Source organism: Ursus arctos, unplaced genomic scaffold (genome assembly GCF_023065955.2).
Source record: "Ursus arctos isolate Adak ecotype North America unplaced genomic scaffold, UrsArc2.0 scaffold_11, whole genome shotgun sequence".
Taxonomy (NCBI): domain Eukaryota; kingdom Metazoa; phylum Chordata; class Mammalia; order Carnivora; family Ursidae; genus Ursus; species Ursus arctos.
The window spans coordinates 42313744-42336648 of NW_026622775.1; the positions used below are offsets into that span (position 1 = coordinate 42313744).

General features: G+C 41.8%; 1 protein-coding gene across 1 annotated transcript in view; it reads right to left on the minus strand.

The window, feature by feature from the left end:
* Window positions 1-219: 219 nt before the first annotated feature.
* Window positions 220-22905, minus strand: part of DCHS2 (dachsous cadherin-related 2) — a gene marked incomplete at its 5' end in the record, with an annotated part of 237182 nt that continues 214496 nt past the window's right edge. Inside the window, 6 exons of the mRNA XM_026499070.3 lie at window positions 220-2945; window positions 5083-5215; window positions 6088-6374; window positions 8181-8311; window positions 17044-17195; window positions 21993-22204. Coding sequence (XP_026354855.3) covers window positions 325-2945; window positions 5083-5215; window positions 6088-6374; window positions 8181-8311; window positions 17044-17195; window positions 21993-22204 — 3536 coding nt within the window. The remainder of the gene's footprint in view (window positions 2946-5082; window positions 5216-6087; window positions 6375-8180; window positions 8312-17043; window positions 17196-21992; window positions 22205-22905) is intronic.

Genomic DNA, 22905 nt, shown 5'->3' on the forward strand with positions numbered 1-22905 from the left:
GATGCACTATACTTATTTTCCATTTATTTTCCTGGAAACATTTTGGCAGTCAGTCTAGCTCATGGTGTCCTTTGGAGATTTAATCATACAGAAAACCAGGTATGACAGGATATACACCACTTATATATACAAACTTGAGTCCTGAGAGAAAGGTTAAAAGAGGGGGTAACTTCTCATTAAGGCTGGACGAAATTTGAGAAACTTAAATGAGGAGATATTAAAACCCTGACTGCATTTTAACCCATCTTGAAGAGCTAGCTTAAGAATGTCTTGTTCAACCATTCACGACCAATGGTGGGCAGCTGCTCTGACATCACAATCATGTTATATTTCAACTTCATCTTCTGCTTTAAGTTCATGGCATGTACCACTCAGATGTGTTCCCGATGATTCCCCACGTGACGACCGTGGGGTCATGGCAGGGGTCTGTGCGGTCAGCAGGAAAAGAGATGGAGAAAAGCTGGGAGTCATAGCTTCGGGCAGAGAAGTGAGATGGTAGGGAAGTGGGGAGTGTGGGTATTTGTGAAACACTTGCCCCGGGATTCTGGCTGGCATTCGTGGTGGAACTGCTTTAATCCCGGGCTGGGCGACTGCGGTAATCAAAGGTGGTGGGAAAACCAAAGACTTCTCTTTAGGAATGCCAGGTGTCTGTAAATGTTCGTCCTTTAGTTTTGCAATATCGTTAAATACCAAGGCGAGAGGCTGGAACTTGGGTTCCCAGCTGAGGAGATAATCCCAGTGGTAGTTGCCTCTCACATCGTGATTAGAGGTTCTCTGGGTAGAAGGAGCCGCGCACCTTGCTTCCTGATCTTCTGAAATAAAGACAGACGCTCTCCTGACATCAGCCTGGATGCTCTCTTTTATCTCTCTCCTCTTTAATGTCTGGGTTAACACATTACTTTGAACATAAGTTGTGCCACAGCCTTCTCGATCTTCTTCCTCAAATGCGTGGCTGGTTTCTGCTCTTTCAGCAATGAGCACCACATCGGTTTCTCCAGACAAGCAGGAGAGCTGGTCCGAGTCCCTTGGGATTCCAGAATCTGGGACCCTGGACTCCCGGTCGCTCAGAGCTGAGCCAGCATCTTTTCTGTAAGGATGCTCGTTTATCCTCTGGATTTCCTTATCTTCTGCAGTTTCTCCTTCCACAGAACAGTGGCCACTGGAGTTTGAGTGCCTGTACAGATTCACAATGTCCTTCTCCATGATACTTATTAAGCTCAACCACTCAGGCAGGGAGGCCGCAGGCACTGCCTCGTTACTGCCCTCGTTAGTTTTCTGGAAGGTCTTGAGCGTGCTGCCGTCTGTGGTCAGTCTCAAACTGATATCTAAGGATGATGATGTTTTCTTTTTTTCATAAATGCTTGCTGCGTCTTTTTGCTTATGTCTTAAAATCAGTACAATCAGAATGAAGATGAGTATCAGAAACACTAAAAAGGAGACCGTGAGGCTGATGGAAAAGCCGCTGCCGGATACGACTGAGTGTTGTCCTTCTGAGAAAGAAGACATGTTCACGAAAACAGTACAGACTGTGAACTTGGACTCTGGTTTGGGGCTATGAGCGATGATTTTCATTTCAATGGCGCCTTGTTCATGGAACTTACTTCTTATTAGGGGAGGTGCTCCAGTCAAATAGATATTTCCATTAGTTTTATTCACTAGAAAGAAAGGCGATGGAGTCTCCAAAGAGTAGAGAACAACTCCATCCATACCCGCGTCTGCATCTGACGCTTCCACTCTGCCAAGCAGCTCTCTGGCTTTATTCTTCTCTGGAAGGTTGAAAAAATACTCCTCTTGAGTAAAAATGGGTTCAAACTCATCTATCCCTTCGATATCCAGCCAAACCATTAAAGTGGCTGTTGAGTCCCCTTTGTCTTTTGCCTGCACTGTGAGACAGTACTTCCTGTCATTTTCATAGTCGAGGACTTGCTGAGTGTGAATATCTCCTGTTAAAGGGTCAATGAGGAAGGGATCACGATCATGAGGCAGCCCACGAGTGACGGAACAGGGCGACAACACAGAATAGACCAGTTCTCCGTAAGGACCTGCGTCAGAATCCGAAGCACGTACGGAACATACAGTGGAGAAAACAGGCACATTTTCAGGAACGGCACAAGTTAAGCTTGAGAACATAAACTGGGGTGCGTGGTCATTATCGTCCAGGACATTGATGAACACAACTGCGAAAGAAAAATGCTTCTTTTCTTCGTCTGAAGCTTGAACAGTTAAAGTGAATTTTGTCGTTTCTTCATAATCCAGAGGTTTAATCAAATAAAGAACCCCAGTTGTTTCTTCCAAGTGAAAATGCCCCTTCTCATTTCCAGAGATTATGTGGTAGATGATTTCTGCATGTGAACCCACGTCACGGTCAGTTGCAGAGACCACAGTGATGTGACTCCCCAGGGGGGTGCTTTCCTTGACATGGGCGTGGTATTTCAGACCGTGGAATTTCGGAGGATTATCATTGACATCAAGGACTTCTATTGCTACAGTGGCTGTGGAGCTCAATGGAGGGAAGCCATGGTCAGATGCCAGAATGACAAGCTTGTGACTGGCAGCTGCTTCTCTATCCAGACTATGAAGCAACACCAGGTAACCAACTTGCTTATAAGGATATTCTGAATGAATGAAACTAGTTTCCACACGGAAATTGTTCTGTGAATTACCACTGATGATGGAATAATCAGCATGTGTGTTTTCACGGGTCCAGTCATGGTCAATGGTGGAAAATGTGACAAGCGTGCCTCCAATTTGAGCATCTTCCCTCAAGCTGAGATTATAATATTCTACTGCAAACTCAGGAGCATAATTGTTCATATCTTGTATTTCTATCTCTACTAAGGTGAGAGCCCTCAGGTCAGGAATTCCACCATCACTGGCTTCAACAAGAAACTGAACTGTTGATTTTTTATCCAGAAGTAATATAGGATTGATAGTAAATATTGTGCCTGAAAAACAAGACATAGCATTTTAACGCTGTGAAATTAAATTTTCAAGATCCAGTTGTCAGTAAACATTTATCAAATATTTACTAATGAGTTTAGTTATTTGCTAGATTTGTTGATTCAAGGTACAACTAAGAGTAAATCCAAACAGAAATTTTAAATTTTTATATTTATTTTTTGGTAACACTTAAGATCCAGAAGTAATAGTCTCCTGGCATTCACTCTATTAAATATATGTGCCACTTGAAGATGACTTTGCCGAAAATGTCTCTTAACTTTATTTTTGTATAATAAGCTGCCTTGTTACCATTTTTTTAACAAAATGTATTCTTATTTGAAAAATCTATATCCCATTCTACTATCCATAGACACATGTATAGAGACATTCTAGTATAAAGATATTGATTCTGGAAACACTGGTTGACATTCACTCTAGTCAAACGGAGGTAGTATACAGAGTTACTACCTCTAGTAGTAGTATAGAGTGAGTATAGAGTTACAACTATTGCTTACTTATGGAGTGTCTTTCCTAAAGCTCTTCATTAATTCAGCAAGTGGATTTCCCTCTTATTGATGAAATACATTTAATGCATTTTATTATTTTTAATATAGAAATATGTAGTTAGAGTTTCACCAGGAACTAAATTGATCTGGTAACATTTAATGTTTTTTAAAGATTTATTTATTTTTAGAGAGAAAGAGAGGGAGAAAGGGAAGGGGAAAGGGCAGAAAGGGAGAGAATCTCAAGCAGACTCCACACTGAGCACGGAGCCCGACGTGGGCTCGGTCTCACGACCCCAAGATCGTGACCTGAGCTGAAATCACTCTTAATCAACTGCACCACCCAGAAGCCCCCATTTAATGTTTTAAAAACATTCTAATCAGTATTGCAAAGCTTGTTGGTCATGCATGCAAGCAAAATGTTGCTGGGATTAAGTGCTCAGAGGGACCACCTCACACACTGTGATGTGTTGTGGCCAGGACAGCAGTGGATGTCATCTGAGCACTGTGCATCCCCCACCCCCAAAAAAAGAGAGAGAGGAGAAAAGAAGAGCCAAGTTTCTGACATGTTTATATCCGTACAGTAACATTCCACAGGCTGTGTGGCAACATGACCTACTTCTCCCTGTTACAACACTCCATGGGCCTCATACTGCCATTTTGTGATTAAATTCTTCTTTGGGGCAATTCCGAGGTTAATTTTTTTTTAATTGAGATATAATTAACATATAACATTGCGCTAGTTTCAGGTGTACAGCCTAATGATTTGATATCTGTATATATTGCAAAGTGATCCCCACAATAAGTTTACTTACCATCCGTCAAACTGAGGTTCATTGTTAAATCAGCTCCCACTTATGAAATAATGCAGCGGTGTGTAGAGACGCGGAACACTTGGTGTAACACGTCCCAGGCCCTGCTCTTTTCTAGAGTGTGCTCTGCTAGGGACAATGTTTTGGTAATCATAATATCACATCAAATTTAATTTTTACTGTCTACCCATTGTTATGCTTCCGCTATATAATTCTTAACTGTTCTAATCTGAAATCACTTCCCTGAATGCATGTCATGACCACAAACAACTTGCTCTCTGATACCAATATAAGGAACCTTGGAAGGCATCAAATAAACTGAAATACCGCAATAATTGTTCTCAGTAGAGATGCTCAAATCATTTTTTAAATTTCTTATCCTTATTGAATGTATTATGTTATTACTGAACTGCATGTACTTGGCTTGGGAAAAAAACCTCCACACTCTCGCAACACGAAGTCCTCAGTACCAAATTAATCCCTTTGCTTTCGTTCTGATGCTTGTCGAGGCCCAGGATAATTACCTAAACTGTCCTTGGTTGGACTGATGAGCTGGGTGTTTACTACATTGGGGTCTCTGAAGTTCTGCGCCTTTGCCAGCATGTAATCATTTCCTTTTGCTTTCCAACCATTGAGATGTTGGAGAAGAGAAATAACAGCAGCATTTGCTACCACAGCATTTGATGTGAAGAGAAATAAGAAGGGTGGCATCTATAATATCAGGGGGGTGAGGTGGAAACATTTTAGGAGCATTTGGAAAAGATTATTTCAGGCTTCTACCCTGTAACTCAAACCCGTGAACACTAAAGCCACAATAAATAACTCACCATTCATTGGATCGATTGAAAATTCCCTAGAAGAGGAAAGGATTCTGTAAGTAATGTTCTCATTGCTTTCTAGGTCCGTGGCTGCCACGGTCAGCACTGAGTATCCCACAGGCACCAATTCGGGAACAGTGACCTGAAGGAAAAAGAGAGAAGTGAGCCTTGTGCTTACAAGCTAGAGCTATTTTCATGAACAGGGCCCGAGAGTAAAATCCTTGCAGTCCTTTTATTTATGGAAAACACACATAGTAATTCATAGGGTTGATATATTAAGGATATTGTTTTATAGTTTCAGAATTCAAAAACACAACAATTTAAAAATTTCATTTAGTTTTGATTTTTTTATTATGAAAAAAAATCCATCTAAATTATTTCTGCGTGGTAGAGGATAGTTAATAAAACCACTACTGTCGTATTACATACAGAAGACCATTACTTAGGTTAGTTTCCCTTCTGTGTTTACGCTTAAACCATGCATTGCTAACTCAGAAGTCCTGAAGCCCACTTCCAAGGGTTTAGTTGAATGCTATTATTGTCCTTACTTCTCTAAACATATACAAAGCTTTAAAAAAAATAAAATTTCCACTTCACAGTTTTGTTCATGATTTGTTTCTGCAAAATGTTCATCAGTATATTCCAAAAATATGCCTAGGAAAGAGAGAGTTTTCCCAAATTAAGTGCTGATAATCCAAACCACCGTACTGTCTGATACCTTTGCAAATATTAGGCCAGTTCTGATTGTTATGAACAACTGGACTCTAATCCCTACAAACTAAAAAAAAAAAAAAAAAAAAAAAGCGATAAGTCCCTAAGAAACCGAACTGAATGAGCTCTTCAATTCCATATGAGCTTCCAGGATATTGAATATCCAGCCCTCAGCAACAACTAAGGCACTAAAACCTATGGATACTGTCTGCCTACATCAGTCTGTCAACACCGGTAAGCTTACATTATTCCTTATTCTTTTCCACTTTGGCTCTGCTTTCAGGATCTCCTTCAGCTCTTTACCTGGTAAGAATCTTGAGAAAATATAGGTGGGTTATCATTGACGTCCACCACACGGACAATGAGCATTCCCTCTGTTTCATGCATGGTATCCGAAATTTGGATGAACAGCTCATATTCGGAAGTTTCTTCAAAATCCAATGTTTTCACTAGCACCACTGTTCCAGTATTTCGATCAATAGCAAACTTGGTTCCAGGATTACTCTCTTTGGCGAAATTGAAGATGAAAGCTGGATTCAAATCCACATCATGAACTGATATCTGAGTCACAACTACACCAGGCAAAGAATCTGCAATAGTCATGACCAATGTCAGCCTCCATTAAAATTCATCCTTTGAAATACTTTTCTTTAATAGCTCAACCCAAACATTTTTACTTTAAGTCCAACATGATTTGCTATTTCTTGGCATGATTTCTCATACAAAGCTCATTACGAGCTGAACAAAAACTCTGAAGAATTTATGAGCCCAATAAAGTGCAAATTTACCACTGAGTAGGGAATTGAGGAGGTAGAGTATATTCGATTTTTATATTGCATTTTTTTATCATATGCGTGCAACACAATTCCGGACCAAGAAACATTCTCAGCCACTTATTTGTCTTATGTAGTTTCTGTATTAAAATCATGTATTCATGGGGGATATGGATGGGAAGAAGGTTATTACTCAGAACGTTAATACAAAGCATACAATTTTGAAACAGTAAATGACAATACGTGTATACTAAGTTAGAAATACTTAGTTCCTTATACGTATTTTTATAAAACTACTGCTTTTGGAGTGGCACATGTGCTGCTTCCTTCTCTTAAAATCTGACTCTCAAAATTATCCAGACTATGGAAAGACAAAATATACGTCGTGCTAGTGATAAAAGCAAATCTCTAATATCACAAAATAGATGGCATGCTAAATGCCTAACACACGACATCTGTTCTTTTAGTCTAAACTGTCATAAAAGGGACCTCGTCTTTAAGCTTACGAGTACGGTGCAGGTAGAAAGAGGATGCCAAGCTACTCAGAATAGTTCCCCTATATATGAGACTCCTGTAATTTTCATATTTCAGGCTTGAACACTCCGACGGGCATCAACCACTCCTTACACTATTCAGTATATGTGTTGATTTGTGCCATTTGTTCTTGCGATGTGTTTATAATGGGCACATTGCTGCATTTTGAGGCTAATGCACATACTTAAGAATAGGACCTTCAGTAAAAACAAATGGAAGCATATCGAATGGGTGAGAGGCGGCGGAACTGGAGAATGTTTTCTTTGTAGACTATTTTAGAGTGTTTGTAGGCATCCCTATACATCTACAAATATATCTCTCGGTGAGTGGTAATTTGCTTGGAAACTGAACATCTAAAATGTTAAAAACATCTTAAGAATGAGTTGGATACTAAGAGTGAAAGGAGAGAGGCAAGAGAGGTGCCCGCACTTTTTGCAATTTCAATGATAGAGTTGGGTCGGATTTACCATTACAGCCACTGACCATGGACAAGCTTCGGGACTGCATACTATGGGGTCACAGAACCCAGGGACCCAAACAACTGGGGTTAATTAGCATATCGCGTAAACTTTTGTATTTTCTACCCCTTCCATGAATGTGGGTAAAATTTTTCTGTCAATGCTGAAGTTGAGTTTACACTAGAGGAAAGTGATGACTCTGAAATGCACATCCCTTCACTTATCACTTGCCATTCGTTCACTGCAAAGACTGCCAAAATTGTCAGTCTAAGGACATCGCTTCTTCTCAGAGGAGCTTTAGAATGATCGTCACAGTCAATAAAGTGTGCTCCTCCATGGAGTAGATTTTGCTTTTGAGAAATGTTGGCACACACAAAAGCATCGGTGTGGAATGGCAGGTTGAGCGGGGGAACTGGGCTCCTGACGACTTAAAGGCAAATCCCAGCCTCAACATTTAGCGTCTTTGACATCTGATATTTAACTTCTGGCCGTCCATTTTCTATTCCGTAAAACGAAGACAGAAGCTGTCCATGTTGCACGGTTCTTGAGGATTAGCCCTCATAGTGAATAGAATGCCTGCCTAGATGATATCACACAAGCTAAAACCATGATTCCAGATCGGCACACTTACTTTCTGCAATTTCCACTGCTTCAGAGGGGAGAAAAGCTGGGGCGTTGTCATTTATATCAGTCACCTGTATCTTGATCACACTTGTACTAGAAAGCCTGGGCATCCCTTTATCTGTGGCTTGCACAGTCAAGCTGGTTTGGAAAAGAATCAAGAAATGTAATCCATTATCCAGAGAATTAGAAAAACAACATAAATATCAAATATCCTGTTGAAAACGTAAAAATGAGCTGACTAGCTACTTTTATTTCTCCCCCTAGCTTTTTCTAAACAGCATCATTTAAAAATTTACTTCATCAGAATTGTAGCCTGGTGGTGCCTGGGTGGCTCAGTCAGTTAAATGGCTGCTTTTGGCTCCTGGGATCAAGCCCTGTGTCGGGCTCCCTACTCAGCAAAGAGTCTGCTTCTCCCTCTGCCTCCCCCGCCCCCCAGCTTGTGCTCTCTTGTTCACTCTCTCTCTCTCAAATAAATAAATAAAATCTTAAAAAAAAAAGGGGGGGGCGCCTGGGTGGCACAGCGGTTAAGCGTCTGCCTTCGGCTCAGGGCGTGATCCCGGCGTTATGGGATCGAGCCCCACGTCAGGCTTCTCCACTATGAGCCTGCTTCTTCCTCTCCCACTCCCCCTGTTTGTGTTCCCTCTCTCACTGGCTGTCTCTATCTCTGTCTAATAAATAAATAAAATCTTTAAAAAAAAATAAAAAAAAAAAGAATGGTAGCCTGAAATTTATTTATTTTTGATGGGTTTAGAGCATCAAATCCAGCAAGCCACCGGGGGGGAGGGGTCATGTGGCATTTAAAACAAATGAGCCATTTCTGGAGACAGACTGTAGAATTCAGTCCTTTCCTACCAAGGACAACCTAAAAAGCACAAACACCAATACGTGTTATTTGGTTAAGTAGATTCCCTCCACCCTACCATGCATGGCCTGGATATTACAACGTGTCCATTTTACTGTACCAACAAAAGATAGAGCCACTAAGAGATTGCTTTGCATTTCTATTTTTTTTTAGATCCAAATTCAAAATCAATAGAAACTGTAGAATTACGAGAGGATGCGGCATGATTAATACACATACAAAAATGCATGATTGGTTAGAACTACAGAGTAGGGGGAAAAGTCGACAAGCTGAAAGAATTTATACACAGTGATTTTCTCTCTCTTAGATGATGGTACAACTCTCTCCTGTAACTAAATTCAAAACCTTCTCAGTGTCTTCAACTTCTCCATTTCTGTCACCAACCTTCCAAAACCCAGCTAATTGTGAGTCTTACCGATTTTACCTCCTGAATACACTTGGCTCAGTGTTCCCAACCATTTCTGTCCTGCCTTCCGAGCTCAGGTAGGCTGATCAACCCTCCTGGACTGAAGGGTTTCCTGGGACATGGGACTTTCAGGTTTTTGTTTTTTTTAAACCAGGACAGTCCTGGGCAAACCAAGACAAGTTGGTCTCTGTATCCTCAACCCCTCATCATCTTTACCTGGAATGTTCCATCTTCATTGTATCCTTTCCCACCTGGCGTACTTGTTTGTTCATCAATCTTCCTACTGCAAGTCTCATCTGCCCCTGTCGATTCCCCACACTGCCACTCAACTGCTCCATCCAACATCCTGAATTGAAACCCTGACTTCCTTATTGAAAATTTCCCTTGGCTCTCCATGTCTAGAAGATGCAGTCCAGGTCTTGAGCACATACACATGACCTCCAATGACTTGGCTTCTGCCTGGAATTCCTGTCCCTATACTACCCTCTTGATCTTCCAAAGCTCACATCTCTGGGAAGCTTTCCCTGACTTCCGGTCTGATTTGGATGCCCCTTTCTCTATCCCACAGCACCCTGTACATTCTCCTGACACAGTAGTCCTCACCCTTTGTTCTTACTGATTGATTATCTGCCTCTCCTGTAAGTTGCTTGAGGGCAGGTGAGCTATCTTACTTGATTTTTTAAAAATATAGGTTGAAGGCTGGTTTCTCAAGATTTGTCTAAGATTATGAATGTATTATAGGACAGAGCCAAGATTCAAGCCCAGGTCTTGACTGACTGGAAAGCCTGTGTTCTGTCTGAGCTCCACTATATATTTTCAATATGCCTCTCTTACCTTGCATCTATTCCACCCTAATGTATAATCATTAGCGTTTCACTCCCCTCTAAACACTATGAAGCCAGGAGGGTAGCTGAGGAATGATGCGAGTTGTCAATCAGAAGGCAATCCTTACCTCAGAAGTGGTGTAAGTCTTAGCCTGTGGTTGAGACTACCCTTTGAGAAACTGAGTCTTGGAAGTTGACCCATTTCTACTTTCTTTTTCCTTAGCTTACCTGATGAGTGTTCTATCTTTCCAATCTTGCATTTGAAAATGATGTAAAATAAGCATCAACTGTGTCTTGGCTTCAATCCCATTTAATAGCAAATAATCACTGTTTGTCTACTATTCGTGAAGTACACAGGCTGCCTTCCATGCTATCAGAGCTGGGACATCAGCAAAACAACTACTTGAATTTCACACTTCTGGAGCTTAGGAATCATTCCATGTGGAAAATTTGTTAGCATGAACATAAGTCAGGTACATATGGAAATATTTTACTAAAAATAAACAAATCATAATGTTCTCTGCCTCTGTGGCTTGCCCTTCCCCAGTGTCATACCAAAAGCTCAGCCAAGACAACATCAAAGTTATGGCTCTGTCAATGCTTCTACTATAGCTGCAACCACCCTGATTTTTACAACGCTACAGTGTCAAGGGTTCTCTATAATGCATATGTCAACTGAAAAAAAATGAGAATCTTTGCTATGGAGGAAAATATACAATTCAGTTTCAAGATAAAAAAGATGAGTAAACAGTTCATCAATAGCTTGAAGAACAGATGAAAATTACGAAGGCAGATCCACCAAGATTCTACGCATGACTTCTGGGAGACCTCAAGTTTTCTGTGATGGCTCCTTGGCAGTCTTTGTAAAACTATTGGTTGTAACCAGTCCAACTGGCTCCAGGTTTGAGAACTGCTGCCCTGATTAGTACATCAGCAGAGATTATAAATGAAACTGACCAGATTTAGAACCGGCCCATTCTAATTCAGAGCATATTTCTCCTATTCTACCAACCACGGGAAGCTTCTTTTATCACCTTAAGCTTTAGATGGGACCTTGACAAGGCAGTAACCTTTCTGATTGTCTTAACAAATACTGAAGGTGGTAGGTGATTTTTCAAAAGTCCCTCTCAACAGCATCTTAAGTGTCTACCCAGAATTACATGTTCTTTCTGAAATTCTACGAAAAACAAAAATATCAGCCAACATCAGAAACACCTATGAAAAGAAGAGCTACGACTTCTGGTTAGAACTACACAGGTTTATCTCTTTTCCTCCTGAGAGTCTACAATAATGATAGCAGAGAATGTCAAATAAGGTATATGTCCATAAGGCTACCAGAAAATGAAAGAAGATTTTGGTGGATGAAGTAGTGAGATGTTTCAACAAATTTCTGGAAAATGCAAGCAGATTTGGGAGTGGTTACAGGAAACCACAGAGTGAAATATATTTGGAGGGAGATAAGGATGAGTGGGGAACAGATTTGCCCCCACCTAACCATGACAGACACAAGACATGACAAGGGGTGGAGTGAGATATTGAGCTAAAAATAGGTTGATGATTCTTGTAAACTCAAAATACAGAACAATCAAGTCCCCTTGCCCATTTCTCTTCACTCCCAGGAAAAAGATGTCTGATTTTCATCCTCAAAGTAAATAATATTGAGGATCTGTCCCTGGAGAAATGAAAGCCCCCCACCCCAAAGAAAAAAAAAAAGAACTCTCTATACTGTCATTTGTATATTGTCCTGCAAAGTAGTCAGCTTCCTCTCTGGTTCATCTTGAAAGTGAAGTGTGCTGGTCGATCAGCTCTGCCAGCCCACTCAGAGATTCTGACGACTTTGCTATTGCCTCACTCAGAACCGAAGATCGTTAGTTACTTACAGAAATTCTCCAACATGAAAAGGAGAGTGGAGAACAGACAAGGAGAAGAAATAAACCTGACAGAAATGAAGATCTTGAAAGAACAAAAGAAAATATAAAAATTCTAATTAATGTCCTTGGAGAGATATCAGAAGGCAATGCAGGCATGAAACAAGAACAAGATGCTATGGAAAAGCAGAAAGATCAAGAAAGAGCTCGTGGAAATAATATATATATATATATATATATATATATATATATATATATATATATATATATCTAACATCTCCTTAAATTCCTTAAAATAAGGAACACTTCTAGTTGATTCTAATCCAAACACATTTGAAACCTTTCTCTTTTATGGAGTCCAACGTCTCCCTGTGGTTTCCATGACCGTCTTTTCCAGGTTCTGTTCCTTTTATACCCTGACTCTATTCCACCGGCTTCTATTTGTCTGCTTGATCCTCAAGTAGTGTGAATCCCCCACATTCTCATCTTGCAGACTTTCCCTGGGTAATTCCATTTTACATATTTTCCCTGGATGAATCTGAAATCTAAATCGTGGATGAAGACCTCTTCCCCGGGCTCCAGATCAGTATCTTAAACGCCTAAGGAATGTCTGAACTTTCGTTCTTGCACTAGCCCTTCAAACTCAAAATACCCAGAAAAAAAATCCCAATCCCAATCCCAAACCCCATTCCAACCCCAATTCTAATTCCTGCCTTTCCTATGAAGAAATTTCAGAATCATTTTCTATCTCTTTCCTTGTTGAATAAACTCAACTGTTGACCATGTTTCTATGGATTCCATACCTGAATCACGTAGTATGTTCCCTCCTACCATCCCCACTGCTTCGTCCTCCTTAGCAGACCCTTCAGAGCCATCATCTAGCTTAACTAATCTGTTTGCTGCTGGTCCTCTGTCTGGCAATGCATCTGTTACCAGACGTCTTTTAAAAATACATGCACTCAATTGCTTAGACTTTTATATGGCCTGCCGAATCAAGTACAATTTCCATTATATGGGATATAAAGTCCCTCGAAACTTGCCTGCGACCTACCAGCCTCTTTTTTGTTGTTGTTGTTTTGTTTTTCAGATCATCATAAGTTTGTTTCCAGTTTTACTAAGGTATAATTGACATACATCACTGTGTAAGTTTAAGGTGGATAACATAATGATTTGACTTACATATATTGTGAAATTATTGTCACAATAATTTAGTTGACATCCATCATTTCATATAGATACCAAAAAAGGAGAGAAATGATTTTTCTTGTGATGAGAGCTCTTAAAACTACTCTATTTTTAAGATTTTATTTATTTATTTGAGGTAGAGAAAAAGTGAGAGAGAAAGAGCATGAGCAGGGGGCAGAAGGAGAGGGAGAAGCAGACTCCCCATTGAGCAGGGAGCCCATCACGGGGCTCAAACCCAGGACCCTGGGTTGATGACCTGAGCTGATGGCAGATGCTTAACTGACTGAGCCACCCAGGTGCCCCTTAAAACTACTCTCTTATCAACTCTCAACTATACCACACTGCAGTGTTAACGACGTCATCATTTTGTGGGTCACATCCCCAGTATTTATTTATCTTGTAACTGACACTTTGTACCTTTGGCCGCGTTCCTCCTCTTCCTCCACATCCCCATCTCTTTTTCACTACCCCACACTCAGGTGCTTCTCGGGTGCACTGTACCACTTGTTACTTCCAAACATACCATATAAATACTTTTGCATATCCATGACTTTCCTGCTTTTTGCCTGAAATGTCTTTTATTCTTTTCATGGAGAGTCAACAGAACGGGGTTGCAATCCCAGCTCTGCTGTTTATGAGTCATGTATTTTGGAAAAAATAATGAACATCTCAGTCAACTTCCTACCTTGTATACATAATTGTTTCTCAGTATTTCTCTCACGGTCATAATGAGCTCTCAGTGGAGAGTATGAGTTTAGCGTTGCTCCTGGCAATACAGTGCTCTTTGAACTTGAATATTTACGCTACAGAAATTGAATATTTAAACCTTTAAATTAACTCTTATTTGCCTAAAGTTTTTCTTTCCTGTTTTGCATTTCGTTAATACACAGGTATGCACTTTGCAGATGCATCCACATAATACACTATGAAGCCCTACTAGGACCACTCACCCGGGCAAGAATCCCATCAGTTCTACCGTTTACTAGCTGTGTATTCTTGGCGAACAACTTTATCCTCTGAACTTTAATTTCCTCTTTCTGTAAATCTTAATCTGTTATGAGAATTCGACATATAAAGCAGCTCCATAAATGGCAACTACTGCGATTATTAATATGCCTCCTGCCATGGGTTATAATGGGGCTTGATTTTTGTGTTCCCTAAAAACAGGAAAGTTGCATGTGTCTCCACATCTCCAGCCTCAGGCTTCACAAGTAGTTTTTAAAATTCAGAAATGTCAGCCAGACAGAACTTAGGGTCTGTTTTACAGCTGGCCATCACCTCTCCACTGAGTTTTCTTATACATAGCTTAATATGAGGCCCAAAGATTATTTAACTTTTTATTTGTTGTATATTGACTATAATCATAACTGAGAATATCTTCCCCCCCATTTTATATTGTAAAACAGAGGGTTAGAATTGGGAATATTTTCTTCAATTGGACAAAATAGCAATACTTCAAAAGTAAAGTTAAAAACAGAATGCTACCATTTCCAAAGCATCCGCTAACGATGGAGCAGACTAGGAGACAATCATCCTGTATTTCCCACTACTTGAAGTATTAGAGAAAGCACTAAAGAGGAGGAGAAGCCTCCAGGGAGTGGAAGAGTGGAGGAAGGGGAGAACCTGAACAGGGGGGAGGTTTAAAATAGTTCCTCACTTTGGTGATGGTGGAGACTATGAGTGTGAGAGTGTGTGTGTGTGTGTGTGTGTGTGTGTGTGTGTGTGTGTGTATCTCCCTGTGGCAGAGTGCATATAGTTAAAATTCTCTCAGCTCCTGCTTCTCTTCCTCAGGGGGAATTGGAAAGGGACACTTTTAAATATTGGGACCAATTTAGATGTTGGGAACATTGAAACGATGACGCAAATAGGAAAAAGCTTAAAGGAGTCTGGTTTAATTGCTAATTAAGCTCCATTGAGTAAGAAGAACATTAGGACGGAAAGCCGTTACAATCCCGAAGTGCTTAGTCCCTGGGACGCAGCAGACCTTCCATAATCTCTGAATCTGTGATCACGCAGGTGCCACTAGGCTGAGACTGACCTGCAGTCATCTAGAGAGAGAGGAAAACGCTTGATGCTTAAGATGGCTGTAGAAACAACGTAGCCACAGTGGGCTTTAACATATTTAGACAGCCGGTTTTAATATACTCATACAATAAGCATCATAACAATTGATTACATTAAAATATTACTGAAAAAATCCTACTCGTTAATACAGGGTAAGGTCTTAAACTTTTTAAATGCTTTTGAAGTAATATTTTGAAATATATTAAACAAAAAGAATGAAACAATCAACTTCTGAGAGCCGGGAAGGTTTTCAGAGGTTAATTAGTCCAGTCCGCCCTGTAACAGATCCCGTTGTAATCGGCTCTCACGGCTCAACCACAGGGATCTACCCACTTTCCTTCATTACGCGTGAAAGCAGTCTGACCTAAGAGAACGCTGGCACTCAGGTCTTTGGTCTGCCTGCTTTTCCCCGTGTGGAAGGTCTGCTCCGTAGCTTGCACAGGGGAAACAGGGTGAGTCACCATCAGAGCCATGGGGCCTGACCCTGTTGGATCACTAAATGGATCTGCCGCCCCGCAAGGCCCCGGGTGTCAGTTGTCTTAGCAGTGGAGGAGAGAATGCCTAAGTGGGCTTCCTCGGGAGGAGACCGGAAGCATTAAAGGAAACACTGTATGTGCAAGGCCTTTTGGAAGAACATACAAAAATATGACATGAATATACTAAAACGTACAATGAGAAAGCCAAGCCTCTGACCCCAGTTGGCCCCCCTACCCCCGCTGCGACCACTTCTCCAGAGAGCGACAAGGTTAAATTTCTGAGGTTTTCTTCCTAAAGTCGTCTCAGTACATGAGTGTGCCTTGACTCCAACAGACCCTGAGAATAAACCTTGTAGCGCATGCACCTTGTTATTTCCCCCACTCAGCCCTATAGCTAGGGCTGTGTCCTCAGTGGCACTCACAGGGAAACCACCTTCTCTTGTCAAAGGGTGGAACTCCATGGAAGGCTGAGCCACCATGTTTGAGGCAATCCCCACGCCCGGACATGTTTGGTTCCTTAGAGTCTTTCCTTTTTTTTTTTTTTTTTTAATAGACTGTGATGCCATAAATATATCTGTAAGTATAGCTAGACTTCTGTAGCACTGACTTTTTAAAATAACTAGAAGACCTGAGACACCGTTATTCTCTTTTATAGATTCTGCATAATTCTGTACACCTGGAACTCTACACAAAATATACTCAATGTTGAATGTGTGTTTCATCAGATCACTTCTATTAGAACACAGTACTGCAACAAGGACCTGATGACGGGGTTGTACTTTCGTCCATGAAACCGAGTAAAGAATTAAAAAGAGAAATGTCACTCAGTCTTCACTATTTTTAAAAACAAGAACCAAAACCAGTTGCGGAGTGCTGTGTCGGTCAGTAGGCATTTTGCAAATACGGTCTTTTTTAACGTCTCTCATTTAGTACTTAATAGCAGCAAAAATTCATAAAAGCTAAGAACTACAAGGAACCCTAAAGTTCTTCTAGTCTAATCACCTTTTCCAAATAGCAAATACTTTCTAAGACTCCTTCAGCATATCAAAAGGGTGATCGTAGATTCGATCAAAGGGAATCACATTTTACAATGAAGCTTACATAACAGGAAGTCATGGCCAAAGCAACAATTCTATCAGAAATAAGCAGAATACAGAAGTGAACGGATCTAAACCTGGGACAGACCTGTAAGAGCTGGTGAGTTCGTAATCTAGAAGCGCATTTGCTGTGATCATACCGCTCAGCGTGTCGATGCGGAACGCTTCCCCTTGGTTGCCAGACAGAATGGAATACTCAGGGCGGCCGTTCATCCCACTGTCCGGGTCTGCTGCAAAAACCTGTGAGGAAGCAGCTCTTCCATTAGGTCAGGATTTAATCTGCAAGATGGGTTAAGACTGTTTTACCCCAAAAATACAGACGTAGTGAAGAGAAGGGCCCTATGCACCCCAATGTTCATAGCAATATTGTCCACAATAGCTAAATCGTGGAAGGAGCAGAGATGCCCTTCAACAGATGACTGGATTAAGAAGTTGTGGTCCATATATACAATGGAATATTACTCAGCCATCAGAAAGAATGATTACACAACATTTGCAGCAACATGGACGGGACTGGAGGAGATTATGCTAAGTGAAATAAGTCAAGCAGAGAAAGACAATTATCATATGGTTTCACTCATTTATGGAACATAAGAAGTAGGAAGATCAGTAGGAGAAGAAAGGGAAGAAGAAAAGGGGGGGTAAACAGAAGGGGGAATGAACCATGAGAGACCATGGACTCTGGGAAACCAACTGAGGGCTTCAGAGGGAGGGGGGTGGGGGATTGGGATAGGCCGGTGATGGGTGTTAAGGAGGGCACATATTGCATGGTGCACTGGGTGTTATATGCAATTAATGAATCATGGAACATTACATCAAAAACTAAGGATGTACTGTATGGTGACTAACATAATATAATAAAAAAATGCTATTAAAAAAAAGGGGCTGTTTTTCAGACAAATGCACCATGAAAGAATCACTGATTGTCACACGCACTTTAAGAACAGTCATCAATATGATGGCAACAAATGGCCAAGGCTCACATTTATAATATAGTAGGTAATGGGCAGGCAAAGTGTTCTGCAGTCTCACTCAAAGGACTTGCAAATAATGTTCAGTCGGCGTAGCACATGTTTTGAACTACAATTTTAGGCAAGAGGTGAAAACACAGCGATACCTCAGAGATATTGAGGGTTCAGTTCCAGACCACCAAAATCAGAGAAATATTGTAATAAAGCAAGTCAAAGGAATTTTTGGTTTCCCAGTGCATATAAAAGTTTTTACACTATACTGGAGTCTATTAATTGTGCAACAAGCATAGCATTATATCTAAAAAAACCATGTCCATACCTCAATTTAAAAATACTTGATCGCTAAAAAATGCTAACCATCATCTGAGTTTCAGTGAGTCGTAATCTTTTTGCTGGTGGAGGGTCTGGCCTGGAGGGTCATGGCTGCTGACTGCTCAGGGTGGTGGCTGCTGAAGGCTGGGGTGGCTGTGGCAATTTGTAAAAATTAGACAACAGTGAAGTTTGCCACATTGATTGACTGTTCCTTTTATGAACGATTTCTCTGTAGCGTGTGATGCTGGGTAATATCATTTTACCCACAGTAGAACTTCTTTCAGAATTGGAGCCAGTCCTCTCACGCCCTACTGCTGCTGCCTTATCAACGAAGTTTATGGAATACTCTAAATCATTTGCTGTCGTTTCAACAATTTTCACAGCAACTTCACCAGGTAGAGATTCCATCTCAAGAAACCACTGATCTGGTGATCCCCATCACAAGTAAAATAATAATGAAAAAGTGTGAATATTGCAGGAATTACCAAACTGTGACACAGATACAAAGTGAGCAAATGCTGTTGAAAAAATGGTGCCTATAGACTTGTTTGATGCGTGTTTACCACAGATCTTCAGTTTGTAAAAAAAAAAAAAAAGCAATATTTGTGAAGTGCAATAAAATAAAGTAAAATAAAATGAGGTGCTGTACTTGAAAAAAATTCTAATTTGCTTGAATAGATTTCCAGCTATATTTAGATTCATGCCAGTACCAGAAAAGGAAAGAAATCTCTGCAGAGTGAATGGTGATCTTTAATTTGTTGTTTTTCCTGCTGAAAGTATTGCCTGTGAAATAGGCCGTATGTGGATTTTTTAAATATCTTATTGAAAGTCTCATTTTACAAGGATTTTTAATTAATAAAACAGCCTAGATTTAGTGCTAACAGATTTAGATCCTGATCATTTATTTGGTAAATTATCAAAGTAGTGTTGAGGATGAGACAAAAGTTTTGCATCACTCTCCATGGAGATCTATTATTTAGGCTGCATTACATTTTAATCAAAAACTAATTCTATTAGTGATTTTAAGATCTTACTTAAGAGTAAGTCGATGGATTAATTACAATTTTTTCTACTTATTTTCTTTTTTTTTTTTTAAGATTTTCTTTATTTATTTGACAGAGATAGAGACAGCCAGCGAGAGAGGGAACACAAGCAGGGGGAGTGGGAGAGGAAGAAGCAGGCTCATAGCAGAGGAGCCTGATGTGGGGCTCGATCCCAGAACGCCGGGATCACGCCCTGAGCCGAAGGCAGACGCCTAACCGCTGTGCCACCCAGGCACCCCTCTACTTATTTTCATCCTCTGTGCCCCTCAGCCTTGGCCTGACCTCACATTCCCATCATCCTCTGTCCTGTCCCAACACCGATGTCCTGATGGGTGTTGGCCTTGAACTCCCTCCGCTCTCAATCTATCCTTTGCGCTATTGCCAGATCTCAGGGGATCCTGAGTGGCCCAAGTGGGACATCGAGGACCTCATCGGGAGGGCACACAAACCAGCTACTTAGTAAAGACAGGCAGCAATACACAGTTCCTTGGAGGTCACCCGGAAAGGAAACTCATCTGCATCTGGACAGAATAAGATCCATCATGTCCCCTGGGTCCACATGCTTCAAAGTGTTACCAAGAGCAGGTCTCCCAGGAGGTGGATCCGTTAGGGTTTGAGGATGCCAGCAGCCCATATCCACTATGGCTCACTTAACCAGGAAAAATGTATCAAAAAGATAGTGCCTGGGTGAAGGCCAAGAACTTGGGCCACCCAGGGGCACAGTTTCTTTTGAGTTGTTGCCACCAAGACGAATCAGCTGAATGTGCTTCTGTGCTGGTGTCTTACCACTCGAGATTCAAATCCTAGGGAGAGAAAGCCTACACGAGACTGAGGCAAATGGCAACGACTTTGGCAGGGGGCAGAGGACAGGTCACCACCTTGACTGACAGTCTCACCAAGACTGTAGCTGACAGAGGATGGGCAGTCCCTAAAGGAAGCTGACGGGGCTGTCACCAAAAGCGGGGAGCATGGGCAGTGTGGTGGCAAAAGCCAGAACCACCACAAATGCCAGAACTCCAGAGCCTTCGACATTCCTGTTTATCTGAACAGAACACAGGAAAATGGCAGTTTTGGTTTCCTGGAAAAAATGAAAAGATCTAAAGATGTGAAGAACAAAGTTCGTTGTATCTGTTCCTGCCTCAGCCTTCTTAAAGTTTGACCTAATTTGACACAGTGATGGGCCAGGCTCCTTTCCATTTGTTTTATCTGGAAGGGGTGTCTTCCCCGTCTTGTGTTCCATATGGAGCAGCCTAGCTCTCTCCAAGTGAGCATGAACAATAAAGAGCCCGGGTGCAGGGGTCCTCTGTGACAAAGCAGGCCCCACAGTGGCACTGGAGGCCTCTGCCATCCCCTCCTAAACAGGTATCATTGTGCAGAGTGATACAGATGGGGCAAGTGAATGCCCTCCCCTTCTTCTGTCATGGCTGAAACGAAAGTCAAGACAGCATTTCTGCAACAGGCTGGAGACTGGAGCGATCAAGGCCCTGTCATACAACACAAGTCTGCAAGAACAGCGGAGGAAATCCTAGGGATCCTGGACTGTGCGGGGGCGGGGGGGGGAGTGTGGCAGGGACACAGAGCCAAGACTCCAAGATGGCCGAGACTTCACTGGTCTTGTCAGCACCAACAGAGGGGAACTTGTGCATCTGGGAACTGGACTGAAGGTCAAAGGAACGTGTCTCTGAAGATGCAGGTGGAGGTAGCTGCACAGTGGAGCACTGTGGGAGGTCTTGGCCGGAAGGTGTACTAACATGTCATCTGGCTCCCCGACCCCATCGCCCGGAGAGGAAGGGGGGTAATCATCACTAGGTGTTGGATCGCAGCAGTGGGGTTACAGAGGCCAGAGGGAAAGCCCCGGTGTGCTGCTGACTTTGCCAGGAAGGGGTTTTTGTACAGATTTCCTGTGTGGATCTCAAGAGGTTGTCCATTTCCTAATGTCCAGGGTCTTGAAGACAAAATAGCAATTCAACTGTGAAGGGAAAGGTAGAACTGGGTCCAAGTCCTGAAGCAGGTAGAGAGACTATCAAGGGTGAGTGGGTGTTAGAGCCTGAATGAGACTGCCTTCAAAACAGATCTTCGTTTTCATGGCTTAGGCCTTTTTGCTGAGATGGGGTAAGGCCCAGGAACAGTGGATCTGTGTCTTTCGAGTGAAATGTCTGCAAATTTTGAACGCAGGGAGCTCTTCCATGGGCCCGTGCCTCTATCCTTACTCGTCTGGCTGCAGCTCCACCTGGCGAGTGCCTGCTCGCCCTTGGAAACCAAGTGCAAATACCGTTCTTCTGTGAAGTCTTACGCTTTTCCTCCAGGAAAAGTCTGTATCTCCTCTTTTCTCTCATGACATTAAATGGGCACTTCCATTTAACATGACTTACATGCATTTAAATTTTATGTTTACTTTCTGACTTCCCCTCTTAGCTGTATACATGATAAGCTGAGCTGACTTCTGTGCCCCTACGGATTCGCTGCTAGTGTTGGACACCAGAGTCCCTAGTCCCGAGAGGAAGCAGGGGGGCACTAACAGCACCGGATGAAGAGAGGAAGAAGAGTGAGCTCAGAAACTCCAGACGTCCTTCGAACTAAGGTTTCAACCAGTTCATTAAACATTGTACATGCCCTAGAAACATTTAATTTATGTCCTAGAAAAAGGCTTTAGACTGATGATAATTCCCACACACTCACACATACACATACACAAAACCCATTTCTGTTACCTGTATGATGGGAGCATTGTGGAACTGGCCTTCAGACACTGACACGTGGTAAACGCTTTGCTCAAAGCATGGTAAGTTATCATTCACATCTTGTATCAGGACTGCTACTTTGCTGTAGGCTCTGTGCCCCCTGCTTTCCGCTAAAATGATGAGTTGTACTTCATGTCTGACTTCAAAATCGAGAAACTTGGGTTCTTTCACAGTGAGTTCTCCTATTTTGATTCCGAGGGAGAAAAGAATAAAAGAAAATGGTGTGGTACTCATTATTTAAAAAGCAAATCATCTTTCACTCCTATGCTCTCAAGCTCGTCTGTCCCTCAAAGTCTCCCGCTGGCTGGCTGCCCTTCCCTCTTCACTGGGGTCGTTGGGAAAAAAGTTGAGAATGTGGGGGTATTTGCAAGGTTCCAACATGTAGGAGGGAAAGAAACTATGAAATAGCTGAAATGTGGAAGCTGTCTCTGAAATCACCCTTCTCTCTCCATATTTAGTCCATCCCTATGTCTGCAAAGTCTACCTTTCAAACATCTCTTGAATCCGCCCTCCATCGTCACTGCTGCTATCCTCCTCCGAGCCACCAGCATTTCCCACCTTCTCCCCTGCATGAAGGGCCCCATGGCATCACTCATCTGGTCTCCCTACTAATCCAGTTCCCATTCTGAACTAAATCATAAAAATGGACACTGTCATTGTCCTACAGAAACCTCTTCCATGGCTTTCCATGATGATTATGACGAAGTTCAGCATTTTTAACCTCCATAGGATGGACGTGCTTGGGCCTCTCCTGCCTCGGGAGTCTCATTCCTGCCCTTCCCCACATTGCTCTCTCTGCTGTGCTCAGAACACTCATAAATGTTCTGTTCCTCAAATGCTCATTTTAGAGTCACCATGCATGCTTTTCCATCTGCCTGGCATG